Here is a 14,484-nt window from a genome sequence, read left to right as displayed (position 1 = left end):
CATTTCCTCTGGATGTGAATTCTCTCATTATAAAATGTGCGTATTAGACCAGAAAAGTGCTTCTAAAACTTTTCTTCCAAAGTACCCCTCACAGCAGTGAAAATGAATAGTACCCCTTCCCAGGGGATCTGAGGGCACAGCCTGAAGCAGCTTCTGCAAACTGGAAGTTTCTTTGAAATGTCCTATTTTATCTAAAAAATTCATGAGAACTTTGCATTTTACAAAACAGGAAAAGTCTATGTTTGTTTTAATATGAATGTTACCCCAATAGTAAAACTACTTTGCTTCCCCACAAAATAATCTAGTGAATCCATGCTCTGGGAATCCATGCTCTGCCAGCAAGCTTCACACTCACCCTGGTGGGCACTCACTCGCTACCCCAGGATCACCTACCCAAGTCTGAGAGGCAAGGACCTGGGTGATCAGCATCTAAATCCCCTTCCAGTGTGACATGCTACAACCACAGCATTTAAGATTTTTAGATTTTTATGTTTCCATTTGTAAGACAAAAATAACAGAAAGGTTGCCACACTTGTACTTGAGTGGCAACTGGGAAGGCAGAAACCCTGCAATGAGGAATGGAAGTGAGTTAAGTCTGTGATGGAACCGGAGCGGCTACATCTGTCAAGAGACCCACAGAGGAGTGGAGGGTCTAATCAACAAGGGATGGAAAGTCACAGAACATTGGATCTGGAAGTGACATTAGCAGCAGGGCCCCCTCCCCACCCACAACGCACAGCATCCACCCGCCACACTCAGGGCAGTTACCTCAACATGCTCAGGTTGGGAAACATACTTTCTCATAAGACCAACCACTAGATATTTGAATAATTCTTTAGGAAAGAACTACCTTGAAATAACTCAAAATGTTCCTCACGATACTTTCTGCCCAGAGGTTCAATATCTGCCCCCTGGAACTCTACAGGGAGTCCATATCAACCATCTATCAACTGTGGGACCTTCGACCAGTTACTTAACTGGATGTGCTTTAGTTTCTACAACTGGAAGATGGCAAGAATGAATAGAGGTACCTGCCTTACAAGATTACCGCGAAGACGGGAAGTGGCTGAAGTCACGTAAAGCACATAGAAACGGCACCTGGCCCGGAGCAGGTCCTACTGACTGTTGGCTATTACGATTTTATTTACACAAACCAATCCTAACATTCCTCTATTACAGACCCTGAATTTAAAAACAGATAGATGTGCAATTCTCTGTAGTCTTGTCTTCTCTTGGCAGAATATTCTTATTTCCTGAAATATTCCCTCTGACATAGTTCTAAACGTTTCTGTGTTCCTGGAAACCCTACTTTGAACATGTTTGAGTTTGTCAGTGTCCTACTTAAAATCTGGCAACCAGGATCGACTACTCCTCATATGACCTGATATGTACACACTGGAGTCCATATCTTTTAGCTCCCACTCGTCCCCTGTTTCAGGGGGTTCGTCCTCCTTGCCGCCCCCACCCCCTACAACCTTACGCCTCCCCCGCCACATACTTTCTGCAGATGATTTTCTAAACCGAAGCATGGCATTTTATACTCAGCTCCCCAAAATGTAATCTTCTTAATTTCAGTTGTTGAAAGCTTCAGAAAACTGATTTCCGTTTCCCACATGTGAACTACTCCTCTGAAATCTAAGCAAGCAGGAAACTGCTCCTTATCATCACCTAGTGACCCACTTAGAAATCTCACTTCAGGTTGACACTAGTCATTCAGAGACGACCTTTTAAACTAGCACTTAACCACATAAATGTACCAATAGCTGAACCACGTGTCCCATTCTGCCTTCACAAAGGGCCTTGTCAGAGGGCTCAGTGAAGTCCACATGTATCACATCTATTTCTCTTTCCTTATCTACCAGCCTGGCCACCCTGTTCAAAAAGGAAATGAGCTTAGTTTAATCGGCTTCACTTTCAGTGAACTCGTGCTGGCTTGTAGGGACCTCAACTATATGTCTGTCTTTTCTCGTGACAAACTTTCACAGTAAAAACCTTAATTTGGAGTGGTCAAGGGGAATACTGTTCCAGTTAATAGAATCTTCTGCTGAAAAAAAGGCTTGAAAAAGTTTCTATACTATCACATCAGTGAATATTCTCCTAAAACCTACTAGCTCATACTCCTGTTTTATCTTTCCTTTAGTAAGTTACTGCCTGGGATCTTCACTCTCAACATGGGCTAGAATGAACAGGCCTACAGACAAAGGACGAATAAAAATGGGTGAAATCTGCACTGACATCAGAGATCTTCGAGTGGTTTTAAAAAATTTCTGTTACACATTTGTATAACATTTATATCATTTCTCTTTTTCATGAAAATGAAATACAGAAAAATTGATTCAATAGTGTATCGTTTCTATTAACAGTATCAATCTTTAAAGAATTAATCAATTTTCCTTATTAAATATGTTTGACCAAGATGATAAAAGACAAACATTTCGTACATTTTAAAACCTATAATTCTGATAAAAACCTTTGAAGCTTAACATTCTTTCAAATGAGCTTATATACATTTATTTTTACACTAAAAAAGTGACAGTCACATTAAAAAGACACTATCAAAATGTGGAAATTAGAGCTCACAGAAAAAGAATCAACCACGATTTCCAACATCTAAAAATTAACTGACTTCATTACTTGAATATTTCTGTCAGATTTTCAAGGTTAAGGACAATTGGGCCAGAGGGTATCAACATTTTTATGACTTTTGGTGGGTACTACCAAAATCCTTTTGGCTATGTTAATTTATAATGCCACTAGCAACATATGAAAGTACTAATTTTACTAAACTTTTGTCAACTTTGGATGATGTATCATTATTGGTTCTACTTTGCATTTTTATTAACACCAAGGCTGAGGATGTTTCTACGTGGTCATTTACTCAATTTATTTCTTGTACGTTTCTTTCCTTTGCCAGGTCATTTATTGGGGCATTAATGATTTTCTTATAATTTGTGCTAATTACTTTATTTATATCTTATTTTTATTTGTTATACATTTATTAATTTAACAAAAGGAATCACTCTCTGTCTATCATATTTGCTGCAAATATTATTTCTTTGTTTTCTTTAACTTAAAGTAACTTTTATTTAGTCAAATGTTAAGTTTCTTCCGTGGTTTCACTTACTACATCCAACTTAAAAGGCCAGAGTTGTGCCAAAAATATCACAAAATAAATGCAAATCAGACACTGAAGTTACTTGGCTACACTTGGTTATAAATGTGTCATCCACATGGTTACCATCAAAATGAAAATATAATTTTAAAAACTCTCAGAGAACTTTCAACCCCTTATACATACCCTGCAGTACAATAGCTTCTGATGAGTATTTGTGTCCCAGAGAGTTTTAAACTTGCTGGTTTTCCTCTCTCCCCTGTTTCTTCATCAGTTTACACGGTGGAACGGACATTTTGCTTGTTTTTATTAGTGCTTCTAATACTGCTTTTAGCCCCCAAATCGCCTCGGGTCTACACTCCAGCATGTTAACAAACAACATTTCTTGCCCTCCTTTGATAATCTTATTTAAATTTGATGAATTATTGCCCCAGTTTCCCTCTTACCCCTCCCCCCTTCCTACTTGTGGGTTCCACTTCCTGTATAAATTTCTATGCCTCATTTCTAAAGCTAGTTTCCCAAGCAACCTCCATTCTAGTATTAAAGTTCTGGAAAACACCTTCTATAGCTCTTTAGAGAAAGTATATTTCAGTGGAAATGTATTTTTAAGTTGGCATATATCAGAATGACTTTCAGTTGCTATCACCTATTAATCAGAAATCAGATACTTCATTCTTACATCATTAAAAAAAAAAATCCTGCTAAAATAATTCTTTTGCACTGGCTTTTGCAGTTAGAAAATCTAAAGCTATCCATATTTTGGCATCTTAGAAAACAATCTGCTATTGTTCTTTCTTCTATGTCTTTTCTTATCTTTTAGGATTTTTATCTCTTGGGTAATTTTATACTGTATATGAATTGTTTGAATTGATTTTGTATTTCATTAATCCAAATTTATTTTCCACTTACAATACTATAGATATAATATAAATATTCTATATTTATTCTATTCTATTGTTTCTTTACATTCATAACCTTAATGTTTTAATTATGCAAGTGATGCATGGCACATACCGTTTGTGAAATTTTAAGTAAAAGTTTATTTAAAGCATACAACGACAGTCTCAATTTATTATAATCTAACCTATAATTTCATGCCCATTTTATAGACATGCATTCTAAAATTCTAAAGCTAAACTTTCATATCTAGCTATATGATACAGACACATGTATACATAAGAAAGATCATAATATAAAAATTGTTCTGTGATGTGCTTTATTCCCCTCTATAACATTATGTCTTAGGAATTTATGTTGGCTCATATAGTTTATATTAATATTTTTAATGACAGTATCTCATAGTCTAGATTTAGCATAATTTATTTAATCATTGGCTTTATAAACTTTTTTCATTATTCCAAATAATCCTTCATGAACATATATCATCTTGCACATGTAAAAATATTCCTATAGGAATGGTAGATGAGGTACCCACTTAATAAGGGACTAAAAATACAATAATGAAAAAAATTACTCAGGTTTCCAGAAGAAGAAGGTTCAAATATCGTCTTTAGAAAAAAATTTTAACTGACTAAGCTAATCACTGTTTTCCTAGATGTTAAGGAACAAGACAAGCAACTTAGACAAACAAGTAAAAATTAACAGCCACCTTAATTAAATATTCCAAGAATCAGCAGGAATGTATTTTTTAAAAGATGAAAATAAAACCTTTTTTATGAATAAGTAAGAGGCAGAGTAGTGAGAACAAAATCTAAGCTCCGTATGCTTCCCTGCATGTCCTGGTCCCAGCCTCACTCCCCCTCATCTCTCTTCTCAAGGCTCCTGGCCAAACTAGCCTTTAGTGTCATTTTGTTCTTAAACATTCCCAGCTTCTCCCATCTCAGGATCTTTGAACTTGCTGTTCCCTGAGCCTGGAACACTCTTCCTGCAGAGATTTCATGGCTAGCTCCTCCCTAACTTTCTCAGCACAAGGTCCCCTGCCCACTCACCAATGCTGGTAACCCACCTCCACCCTCTACCTGGCAAGGTCTAGGCACACACCCCCATTCCCTCTTTGCAACTCACTCTGAAATTGTTTCACCTTCTATTTATGGGCTGGCTTGCCACCAAAATCCAAGCTCCATGAGGAAAGGAACCCTGTTGGCCCTGCTTACTGCTCTGCCCAGTGTCGGTGACAGTGTCCGGCCCAAGGTAGGCGCGCCAAAACATTTATTAAATAAATGAGTAAGTCAAATTCACCCTCTGACAGGAATAGAAGGACTGAAGATTCACAGTAAATGTTTCAATTAAACATTCAGTTTATGGAGATTCAAAATCTCCATCTCTGGATTCTACTGAAACAAATATTATTTTAAATATTTCAAATACACTGGTAATAAGGTCCTTATTAAGTATTTTCATCATACAGAGATTTTGTGATATAAAGAGATATTTAAAAGAGAGATTACATGTACATCAGAAAATCAGACAGCATCATCAAAAGGAAGGACCAACCTGCTGTTCATACCGTTGTTTGACATCTTCCAGCTGCCATAAAAACTCCTTTGATTGTTTCTCACGAAGAGACTTGGATCTAGTTAGATCTGCTTCCACTTTTTCCATCTATAAAATTTAAAAATCAAATATTAAATTTTTACATGACAAATGGTATTCCGTATTTTTGTCATTTGTCCATTCATTAAAATAACAGGTTTTCAACACCTCATCAATCATAATACTGAATTTAAAGATGATAAAATAATGAAAGATGTGCCAATTCAATATGTTTTATTAGTTTTAAGTTAGGAAAACTACAATTGGTATATAACTAACTAAATTCTAATGTTACAGTAACACTGTAATGGAAATACAATTTTGAACAGCCAGATATTTAGTCAACAAGATTTTATTAAGGCCTTGCTGTGTGCTGAATGGGAAAAAAAATTTGCAAACCATGTATCTGAAAAATGACTTGCATCTAGAATACACAGAATATGTGAAGAACTCTAACAACTCAATCATAAATGGGCAGTTAAAACCAATTTTATATTGGGCAAAAGAACTGGAAAGACATGTCTCCAAAGAAGATATACAAATGGCCAACAAGCATATGAAAAGATGCTCAACTCCACTGTCATTAGGCAACTTCAATTTAAAACAATGACATACCACTTCACACCCACTAGGATGGTTATACTCAAAAAGATAGATAACAACAAGTGCTGGTGAAGATGTGGAGAAATCAGAACCATCACACACTCTTGGTGGGAATGTGAAATGATGCAGCCACTTTGGAAGACAGTTTGACAGTTCTTCAAAAGATTAAACACAGAGTTTTAACCACATGAGCCCATATAAATTCCATATGAACCAGGAATTCCACTCATAGGTGAGAAATGAAAATAGACATCCATACTAAAAACTTATATACAAATATTCATAATTGCCAACAAGAGGAAACAACCCAAATGTCCATCAGTTGATGAACAGATAAACAAAATGTGGCATATCCACACAATGGGATGTTATTCAGCCATAAAAAGGAATGAAGTATTAATACATGTTACAACATGGATGAACCTTGAAAACAGTATTCTAAGTGAAAGAAGGCAGTCGGAAAAGACCATTTCCAGACTAGTCAAATCTGTAGAAACAGAAAGCAGACTAGGGACTGCCTAAGCTGGAAGGTGGGTAGGAGGGTGACTGCTAAAGGGCATGGGGTTTCTTTTGAGATGACGAAAATCTAAAATTGATTGTGACAATGGTTGCACAACTCTGTGAATATATTAAAAAATCACTGAACTGTACACTTACAATGAGTGAATTGTTGGTATATGGTTATATCTCAATAAAGCTGTTATTTAAAAAAAGTCAGAGTCGACCACGCTCTATGAAGCCTTACATGATCCAATCCCAGTTCCGCTCTGAGGTCCTCACTGCTGCTCTATACCTCCACCATCACTGCCACTCCAGCCCACCTGCTTCCTTATTTGGCCTAAAAGATGCCAGAAATGCTCTCATCTTGGGGTCTACAAACTTTCCCCTAGACATTCACATGGCTTCTTTCTCAAAGTCTTAAAATTCTGCTTAAATGTTACCTTTGTACTGAGGCCTCCCTGACCACCCTGCTTTAATTTCCGCCCCCACCCCCAAGTCCTCCCAGTCTCCTTCCTTTACTGTTTCTTTGTTACCATAGGATATATGGTATACTATACAACTTACTTATTCATTAGGGCTGTTTTTAATGTCTGTCTGTCTCAATGGACTGTAACTCCACATTCACTCAACCATTTAGCACACTGCCTGGCACATATAGGGACTCAATAAATACTAATCAAATGGAAAACAACAAAAATAAATAAATAAAAAGACACAGTGGACCAAACTTGGTTTGAAATTTGCTGAATGAACAATCTTCAACAATAGCACCAAATTCTTTACAACACATATAAATTAACATAGTATTGAATCTATGTAATGTTTTCTGTTGCTTAGAATATTAGATAGATGATATATTATTGTCCTCACTTTTACCAGATGCTCTTTTACATGTGACAGGAAAGAGACATTCTTACACAGAGTAAGAGATTTCAGCTTAGTAACATGAAAATGGCACCTTTAATTCAAAGTGGTACAGTATTTGTCTTTCTACCCCGAGTTTAACTTTGGAAGATATTTTTCTGAGGCAACTGTCAGTTAATGTGATAACCATTCTATCGCTGGCCACTCTGTATTCTTACTACTCTGCTTCACTGATATGCTGAGATATTTCTCCTTTTCAACTTGTACACAATGTCTTCCTTTCAGGTTACCTTTTGGTAAGTGCTAAGATTAGATAAAACATGAGTATTAGGAGGAATAAACCACGAAAACACTTCCTTCAGTTTTTCGCATTAAATATGGGGGGAAAACACTCAAATGCACTTATCCAGATTAAACTTTAAGGTTTGGGGAGCAGAGCTGTTCAGTGAGAAGCACCAGTGTCACTGGACGAGAACAAAATGTCTATTGCCGCCCACCGCTGCTTGCTAACACCACCTTTCAGCTTCCAGTTCTTACATCAAAGTCTGGAGTATCTAGATTATGGCATGACATTTAGTATTTCTTTGTAAATACCGAAGACTGCAACCTTGATAATACTAAGTCATCAGCTTGTAAATTCAGTGATAAGAGCTCTAAGACGTCAATCCGTGAGACTTCAGCCTTGTGGTCAAGAGTAAATCTGCTAAGGAATTATTAAACGAAGCACAGTCGAGCCCACTTGGTTTTAGCTGGTTTCTAACTCAAGATGTGGGTTTCAAGGCTCTAGCTCCTTCAGTGCTTTTCACATCAGACCTCTACCAGAGTCCCCTTAATTTGTCCTCAGCAAGCCACACTGCCTCCACCTCAGTTCCCTGGGCACTTCCCAAACAAGTCACAGCTGTTCCCCCCCATATTTTCCCTCATCCAAACACTCAATCTTCAAGGTTGATTCAAGCCTCCTCTCCTCTCTGAGGTGCTCTTTCATTCACCAACTGACATAAACATCGACCTTTTCTCTGCGCTCTAGGACCTAACATCATTTTCTTAGCACGTTGTGTTTTTCCCTCCAGTATGGGAGTGTTTCAAATGGGTGAGCTTTGTTTATTCATCTACATTATGAGCTCCCAAATAAAAGAAACCATGACTTATAATTCCTTCTTCTGTATCTTCATTATGAATTGCTATGGTATGCAGAATAAATATGTATTAAATTCTTAAGGGTGAAAGGAGAGTAGGCAAAAACAGAAGAGAAAGAAAAAAGGTAGATCAAAGAAGATCTGGTTTATTTAGTACTTTTACGACAGATCTTCTTATGAAATCGATTTTTGGTTCTTTCTTATTCTGCTTCACTGATTGAATACTAAAAAGAAATAATAAACATTAAAATATTTAAAACAGTAAAATACTTCAAATAAAAATTAAGAGCTTTATGTAGTAAATTCATTTAAAAAAAAGAGTATCTTCCTCCCAAAAATAGAATTATCTTCTATAATCAAAACAGAAATCTGAAGCACATGAAAAGACCTTTATATCTAAACATCAAGAAAAATTCAAAGTCCACAGTAACTGCTATATGAAAATGGTGTTCTATACTGACCGAAAACGCAAGACCCCACTCCATCCTCCTTCCACAATCTAAAAGCAAAAATCAAAAGGCAAGTCTCGTAAAATACTTGAAGTTTGTATAGAAGCACAGGGTTCTCAGTTGCCATGGATACAAAAGATTCTGCTTCATCATACATCATTCCATATTCCATTTAACTTCAAGTGTAAGGGGAAAAAAACTCCACTCCTTTCTTATGTAACTCTGGCTTCCAAAAAGCTAAGAGTGATCAAATTAGGAGCAGAAAAGGGCTTGAGTGTATTTCTGTGAATGTTTAATGTTTACAGGTAATGAAAAGAGGTAAACAAAGATGTTGAATTTTCCGGTGCCTCAAGCATTACTTTAGCTACATGTAAGAAAAAAAACGAAGTATCCACAGCTTAGGCAACATAGGCCCTTTGTGTTTTCCTCCTGTAACAAAAAGTTCAGAAATAGGCTGCTATATTGGCAGTTCAAAGATGTCAGGGTTAAGGTCTCTGCAATTCAGCTTCCCATGATGGTTGCAAAATGGCCTCTGCAGCTCTGCACATCTGGGAAAGGAAGGGCAAAGGGTGAAGGGTGAGGGGACAAGGGCAAAGGGTCCGTATTAGCTGAGTTGAAAACTCTTTTAAGGGGCTTCCTTGCAAGCTCTTGTCAATAGCAAATTAATTACACTGTTTGCATCTCATTCACTAGAACTACATTAAAAGCCAAACTCCATCTGCAAGGTAAGAGACTGAAGTTTTAAAACTGTGTCTAACGTTGCCCTAAATAAAATCAGGGGTCTATCGCATTAGTAAGAAAGTAGGAAGGGACACTGGACCGACATCTGGCAGTCTCTGTCAAATATGGTCATATACGTTATTGCTCTTCCTCTATTCAAGTACTCTTGTGTTGTTATGTTCTCAGTAATCTGACATGTATAATTCACACTAGACAATTATACAATTCTTTAGAAATATACAATTCAAAATATATCTTGTTTTATTTAAACCATATTAGATAAACCATAAGAAATCGTCCTTCAAATATTTTCAGACAGATAGATACAAATGGCAGAAAGACAGATAAACAATTATTTCTGTGCTTGGCTAAAGACTCAGTAGAAATTAATATCCTTAACAGAGAAAATCAATTAACACATGTTTGGTGCCTGTCCTTTCCTTATTGATTTGTAGGAGTTCTTTATCAATTCTGGATACGAATTTTTGTTCAATATCTGAATTGCGTTTATCTTCTCCCACCCTGAGTATGCTGCACATTATCTACGGGTCTCTTTTGATGAACAGAAGCTTTTAATTTTGATGAATTTAACTACTTTGTTTTTATGCCTTTTTGTTCCCTATTTAGAAAATCTTTGCCTAGCTCCTACATTTTCTTCTGAAAGTTTTATTGTTTTATCTATCCCTTGTGTATCTACAGTGCTGGAATTAATTTGTGAATGGGATAAAATTAGGGGCAGGATTTTCTTTTTCCCACGTGGCTATCCAACTGGCACAGCAGCGTTTACTGAAACGACCATTCTTCCCCACCTGCATAGCAGTACTTCCTCTGACATCAGTCGGGTTGATCATACACGTGTGAGCCTATTTTCCTCTTTCTTCTAAAACACTGGTTATCCTTGTGCTGGAACCACATTCTATTAATTACTATTGCTTGATATTAGTCTCACTGTCTGGCAGGATAAATTCTCCAGTTGTGTTCTTCTTCCAGACTGCCATGGCTATTCCTGGCCTTCTGTATTTTCACAGACATTTTAGAATCAGTTTGCCAGTTTCCCTCACTGCCCACCCCCGCCCTGCAAAAAGCACTGCTAACATTTTGATTTTTAGAACTGTTGATTCTATAGATTAATCTAGGGAAAAGTGACATTTTTAAAACATTGAGAGTTCAAATCCATACACATGACATATCCTTCAATTTGTTTAGGTCTTCTTTGGTTTCTCTCAGTAACGTTTCCTCATTTTCAAAATACAGGCCTCACTCTTTTGTTAAGACTTATTCTTCGATAAGTGGTTCTGATACCATGACATCTTTTTCAAAGTTTATTTTCTATTTGTTGGTTGCTAATATATAGAAATAAAATCAAATTGCATATCTAACCTTGTATTTAGTGATTTTACTAAATCCATTACCAATAACATTTTAACATGTAAGTATCTGAGAAATTCACAGTTGCACAAAGATGCCATAATTGCAGATAAACACATAATCTACTGGGCTACTTATATGTCCCTCTGTGTTCTCTTAAACGACCTCTATATTCCACTAGTTATGCCACCAATTATAATCACGCACTTCTACGCATCGGTCTATCACACAAGCCACAAATACATCTTATTAATCTCTGAATCCCTACAATCTACAACAATGGCCAATATGGAGCAAGTATTCACAAAATTTTTATATATGAATGAAAGAAGAAATCAAGTCTTTTGAATCCTTGGCTAGTAAGTCAATAAAACTGCTGAAGTATTAAAAATAATAATGTTACTATTTTCACAATTAACCTTCACAATAACCCTTCAAATCAGCCAATTATAGAAAGAATGACATATTTCCTGATCCCATGTTCTCAGTAGATCTTTTTCTGGCTAATTTTTCTTCTGCAAAAGAGATCTGTCATTGATGAGTATTATTAGAAAAAAGTTTCACTCACTACTCTGTTAAGTATTTAAGGATGAAAGTTAAGATTTCTTTTAATTATTTTGTTTGTTTGTTTAATTTTGTTTTTCAAAGCCAAATACTTATTCTCTGGAAGTTGTGTCATTTGGAACAGACTAATCAGCAACACAAGCTCTACTGAAACATTTAAATATAGTACTAGAATTTTATTATGTTGAGATATGTTCCCTCTATACCCATTTTAGTGAGAGTTTTTATCATAAATGGGTGTTGAATTTTATCAAGTGCTTTTTCTGCATCTGTTGAGATGATCATGTGGTTTTTGTCCTTTCTCTTGTTGATATGATGTATTACATTGATTGATTTGCGTATGTTGAACCACCCTTGTGTCCCTGGAAAGAATCCCACTTGATCATGATGTATAATCTTTTTTACGTGCTGTTGGATTCTGTTTGCTAATATTTTGGTAAGGATTTTTGCATCTATGTTCATCAGTGATACTGAATTTTACCTCTGCTACCTAATCTCACCTAAAGAAATTTTCAAATGTTAAAAGGGTAGACAGATTTCTCCACTATTATCAAAAAGCAATGGAGAGAAAATGATTCTATTTATATTGGATCTTTCATTATCTTAAAATTGGTCTTAAAAAACTTATTTAAAATTACATGAGCCAGCATGACCCTTAAAGGACAAGAGGACAAAGGTGTTAAGTCCCAATGAATGGCCTGTATGATGACTCCTTCCTTCATTAAGTCTATTTGTTATCCATTTCCATTTAAAGAAATGAATATATCCAGAAGGCATTCTTTCTTCCTTGGAACTTGAGAATTTTTTCATTAATTCAACAGCAATAATGAGATAGTGAACTAAACTTACAATCTCTAAGAATTTAAGAAACTGCTAACCAGTTTCAAAAGTACTAGGAGCCAGAAGCAATCTCACTAGTCAACAACATTTTCGAATTTTGTTTTCATAGCAAACCAGTGGGTTTTCCAAGTATAAAGCTAATACCATGTAGCTGATGGCTGCAAAGAAAAAGGAGCAGAACTTAAAGCCAGATATTTAGCAGCAAATATCACCTAATGAGGATGTCTTTTCAAGAAGAGAAAAATTAACTAGAAAAGTCAAGTGGTTAGTGGAAGCCCCAGAAGAAAGTCGTTAGCTGACATTCAGTTGGTTTACAAGATGAAAAAGTTTCATTTTAGAATTGCTGCCAATACTTCAAAAAACATAGCTGTCTTTTTCAGTCATGTATTTGTTTCACAGAGAATAGGTAAATATAGAGCACTATTTCTTTAAAAAAAAGACATTTATGTATATATATATACAGAAATAATTCCAACAGAGTAATACATTTTCACAATTAAAATATGTATATTTTACACAACTAATTGCTGACAATTAACACATATAATGGATTTCACCATTGGAGTAAAAATTAGGTTATTTAAGCAATCTTAAATGAGATAAAAAGTTCTTCAAAGTGAAAGAAACAGTGTGAAGCAATTTTTTTTTGAAAGTTTAACTCTGTTCCATTTTCTCTCATGGGCCTCATTTTTGAAACAGCAACTTGCTTTCAAAAACAAACTCAAAGCTTTTATTTTTTAATTCAAATTCTCATTGTCTGCTATCTGCAGTAGTTTCCAAATGGAAAAAGATGCCCTAAGCTCTGCTGGCTTTTACACAAAAGATTTCAGTGAAAAGAGAAAAGAGCAGTTCAAAACAACAATAGAAAAGGAAAATACAGACTATGGAAAAATCTGAAAACATTTGTTTCTCCAAATAATGCATCTGTTGATTGAGTTTGTTTTAGAATTTGAGCTATATTAGATTCGCACTTTTTAATCAACTGATAATCTGGAATAGAAGACTTCTAATTTACCACGTTTTGACACATATATTTTATTTAATGTCTGTTAAAATTTGCCATGTGAGCATTATTTGATTTGCGAATAAGCCTAGCTATGAGGAGTCCATTAAAAATGGGGTTCTTCATTATTATACTTGCACCAAAGGTGCTTTCTCTATTTCAGATACTCAATTGCACTTGGCAAAACTATTTATGACTGAAACCATAAAAAAAATTTCTCAAACAGAAAACAATCAAAAGCTTTCCTGCTCACCAACTGCTATCACTATCACTTTTCACTGAGTCTGAATATAAAACCACTGGACAGATCAGTGAAGACTGCTTACAAAGAAAGGACACAGGTGTGGGGTACGTGGGAGAAGAAAAGGGATCCCAGAGGCATGCATCAGCGAGGTTTAGGGTCATTTAACCAGTCCATAGAGATGTGACACCTAGAAGGTAAGAGGAAGTGAACTCTAAAGGTCAAGAAATGGGAGCGTAGAACGGGCGGGCAGAGCTGGGATGTTAGATAGAAGACACTACGAACCTGACACAGAACAAAGCAGTCAGATAGGAGGGTGGACCAACTGAAAGGGTGGTTCCAGAACCAACTGCACACGTTCTATCTTTCATCCCTGGCTTTCCTCATTTCACGGCAGTCTCACTTTGCAGCTGGCTGGGTAGGATTTTAATTTAATGGTTCCCGAGATTCCCGAGATGACTTTATCTCCAGAGCTTTCAGTTCTGCCACACAACTCTGAGACTTCTTCTTTTTTTTAATCTTTAAAAGACATTACAAATTTTTACATTCTCTCCAACTTTTTTTTGACACATGGTTTCTAATTTTTTACC

At 36.0% G+C, this 14,484-nt stretch overlaps 1 protein-coding gene across 8 annotated transcripts in view; it reads right to left on the bottom strand.

Moving 5' to 3' along the window:
• Nucleotides 1-14,484, bottom strand: part of CEP112 (centrosomal protein 112) — a 371,189-nt gene that overhangs the window by 210,409 nt on the left and 146,296 nt on the right. For all 8 annotated transcript variants that reach the window (XR_012059795.1, XR_012059798.1, XR_012059796.1 and 5 more), the window contains exon 19: nt 5,567-5,674. Coding sequence is in view for 5 of the 8 variants with exons in the window: in XM_072939445.1 (XP_072795546.1) it covers nt 5,567-5,674 (108 nt within the window). In the remaining 3 variants the exon portion in view is untranslated. The remainder of the gene's footprint in view (nt 1-5,566; nt 5,675-14,484) is intronic.

This window comes from Vicugna pacos, chromosome 16 (assembly GCF_048564905.1).
Source record: "Vicugna pacos chromosome 16, VicPac4, whole genome shotgun sequence".
NCBI classification, from domain to species: Eukaryota; Metazoa; Chordata; class Mammalia; order Artiodactyla; family Camelidae; genus Vicugna; species Vicugna pacos.
This window is presented reverse-complemented; position numbering and strand designations above follow the sequence as displayed.